This window comes from Sinocyclocheilus anshuiensis, unplaced genomic scaffold (assembly GCF_001515605.1).
Source record: "Sinocyclocheilus anshuiensis isolate Anshui unplaced genomic scaffold, SAMN03320099.WGS_v1.1 scaffold297, whole genome shotgun sequence".
Lineage (NCBI taxonomy): Eukaryota > Metazoa > Chordata > Actinopteri > Cypriniformes > Cyprinidae > Sinocyclocheilus > Sinocyclocheilus anshuiensis.
In genome coordinates this window covers 193,576-196,648 of record NW_015536479.1, presented here as the reverse complement: position 1 = coordinate 196,648, position 3,073 = coordinate 193,576, and the positions used below count along the sequence as shown (strand labels likewise).

The window sequence follows — 3,073 nt, the reverse complement described above, 5'->3', positions numbered from 1 at the left end:
GCAATGCATATAACTAATCAAAAATTAAGTTTTGATATATTTACGGTAGGAAATTTACAAAATATACTCATGGAACATGATCTTTACTTAATATCCTAATGATTTTTGGCATAAAAGAAAAATGTATAATTTTGACCATGTATTGTTGACTATTGCTACAGATATACCCGTGCTACTTATGACTGGTTTTGTGGTCCAGGTTCACATATTTTGTGTCTAATAATACAAATAATAGCCATTAACACTCTAATTCTTCTTTTTAAAAAATTTGAATCAGCACCTTTTCAGAAAATTCTGATAGAACTATATGTAAAATGGTAAAAAAGACAATTTAAACAACTTTTTTTGACAAAAACAAAAAGTAAAAAAAAAAAAACATTTAAAACGTTTTCCACAAGTTGGTATAATTCTTTAAGGTCTTCATGAAACGTCTACAACATACAGTACTTTGGTTAAAATTCCTCAGTGTTCGTGTAAAACATCACCCCTTTTACCTTGTCAAAAACAGCTCTGTTCACAGCGGTGCATGTCCCTTTAAATGATCATGAGCTACTGCCCACCCCACCCCTCTCCTGTTCTTTGTGTATTTGGTGGCTCATTACCATCAAAAACAAAAATGAAGAAAATGGGAGAGAATGAAGAGTCTTATGTTCACTACAAAACAGCTGCATTGCTTACAAGACACTGTTGTCACTACAGCTGATCGAGCACAAAGAAAATGGCAGACAGCGTGCAACTGGCTGAGGGAAATATGCTAATACGGGACAGTAGGTCAGTGATCATGGGCAGGGCCTGTGCAGTATGATGTCATGCTCAGAAAATCAAAACGGCTTATAATTGAGACTGTTTAGGTTTCTTGGGGATTAAAAAAGGGGTGAATGGATTTTTATCATTGTAGGGTAGTTGTGTTCACACACTGCTACGACACATTTATAAGAAAAAATGGATTTTTGCATCCAATGGCCGCATTAAAAATTTCAGCATGTAGAGTCAGTTCCCCTCAAAGACCCATTCACATAAACCACCCACCCAAAATAAAAAGTCCTCGGATTTGCACAAAATCAAGTTAATGGAATATTTATATATCAGAATGGCGAATTTCACCTAAAGGCAATAAGTTTGCAGAGTATATTTCAGCATCGCTGTACCTGGTGTGCCAGACTGTGCGACGGCCAAGGCTTTTCTGATAGTGGGAACAATTTCTCTCACAGTCCTCACTGACGCACAAAACTTACATAGAGGCTTGAAGAGGGACATTTGGTCAATATCCTGCAGTGCACCTCTACCCTGCAAAGAAACCGTCAGACATAATATTAATGACAAATGAATGATGCAGGTGACAACCAACAATTATTTCACTGAAATTCAACTGATTAAAAGCCTGTTTACACCAAAGACAATAACTGTAACAATTAATATACTGTAACTATAAAGATGTAATAATCATTCTAATTCTATGACAATAGGCAAGTATAATTATTGTTATTGTTCTTTGTGTGAACAGGCCATTAGTAGATGCAGTGCAGTGCAGCAACAACTTGTGTTGTATATATCATAAAACCAACGTTTTTCATAAGAACATATTTTTCATTGTCTGTGACTTTTGGGTGTCTCCATACAATGGAAGACAAATTTGTTTGGTTACCAAACAGTCATACAGGTTTGTAACAACATGAATTTTTTGTAATTTTCAATTTTGTGTGAATGACGATTTGTTTTAAATCCTTGCTGTCATGGTTCAACGCTAGCTCCCTGAGAATCACTCCGGAGCTGAGATAAAATCCAGTGTTTACACAAGACACAGATAGAAATATGAAGAAAAGATAAGGAAGTTATAGAGACATAAGCTAACCAGAGCAGAGAGCAAATATTCATGTGACATGCGCATGAACAGCATGTGACTCATAGACTATACAGCACTTCCTGACCTGTAAGAGAGTGGCAGCGGCACCGCCAATCAGAAGCAGCGGTGATTCGGCCATTTGAGCGTTCTTCACCGCAGTCACGGTGTTCGTCAGCCCCGGCCCCGCCGTCACCGCAGCCACACCGACTGTACCTATATCAGCAAAACGCAAGATTAATCAGCTTCTCCTACATCTTCTAACATGATTGATGCGTCCGCTTTTCTGTTTTTGATTCAGTCTTACCAGAAAGTCTTGCTACGGCATCGGCAGCAAACACAGCTGTGGCCTCGTGGCGTGTGTCGACAATGTGGATGCCCAGTTTCTCACAGGCCACCAGGATGGGTGAGATGTGTCCTCCCACCAATGTAAAGACAAATCTGATGCCATGAGCTCGCAAAACATCCGCCACGCTCTCACCTCCGTGTCGAGAGCTCTGTCTCTCTGTCTGGGAATGATTAACATTAAAGTTGCAATCAAATGGAAGTAGTGACAGATATTTTTATCTGTATTGTGATGTACACACTGGGAAAAAAATATTTTTTGAAGTTGTAAATAAAACAAAAAATGGAATACGTTTTACAATAATTACTTCTCTGAGGCAGAAGTCTCCAAACTCATCCTTTCTAATCATCCTACTACTTGTCTGCTTGATCCTATTCCATCTCATCTCCTTCAAGCCATTTCTCCTGCAGTTGTACCTGCACTCACTTACATCATTAACACATCACTTCACATTGGTGTTTTCCCTCAGCATCCAGACAGGCTCGTATAACCTCACTACTTAAGAAAACCACTCTTAACCCATCTCTTTTAGAGAACTACAGACCAGTTTCCCTTCTTCCTTTCATTGCAAAAACACTTGAACGAGCTGTGTTCAACCAAGTCTCTGCCTTTCTCACACAGAACAACCTCCTCGACAGCAACCAGTCTGGTTTCAGAAGTGGACATTCAACCGAGACTGCCTTGCTCTCAGTTGTTGAAGCCCTAAGACTGGCAAGAGTGGATTCCAAATCTTCCAATACTTATCTTGCTGGATCTGTCCGCTGCTTTTGACACGGTTAACCACCAGATCCTCCTGTCAACCCTATTGGCAAAGGGCATCTCAGGAACCGCACTCCAGTGGTTTGAGTCTTACCTCTCAGATAGGTCCTTCAAGGTATCTTGGAGAG

The 3,073-nt window shown here is 39.6% G+C and overlaps 1 protein-coding gene across 2 annotated transcripts in view; it reads right to left on the bottom strand.

The window, feature by feature from the left end:
* The window catches only part of LOC107669134 (acetolactate synthase-like protein), a 12,868-nt gene that overhangs the window by 7,431 nt on the left and 2,364 nt on the right, over window positions 1-3,073 (bottom strand). For both annotated transcript variants that reach the window (XM_016461293.1, XM_016461371.1), the window contains exons 3-5: window positions 2,148-2,349; window positions 1,929-2,056; window positions 1,149-1,287 (exon numbers count right to left, since the gene is read on the bottom strand). In XM_016461293.1, coding sequence (XP_016316779.1) covers window positions 1,149-1,287; window positions 1,929-2,056; window positions 2,148-2,349 — 469 coding nt within the window. The remainder of the gene's footprint in view (window positions 1-1,148; window positions 1,288-1,928; window positions 2,057-2,147; window positions 2,350-3,073) is intronic.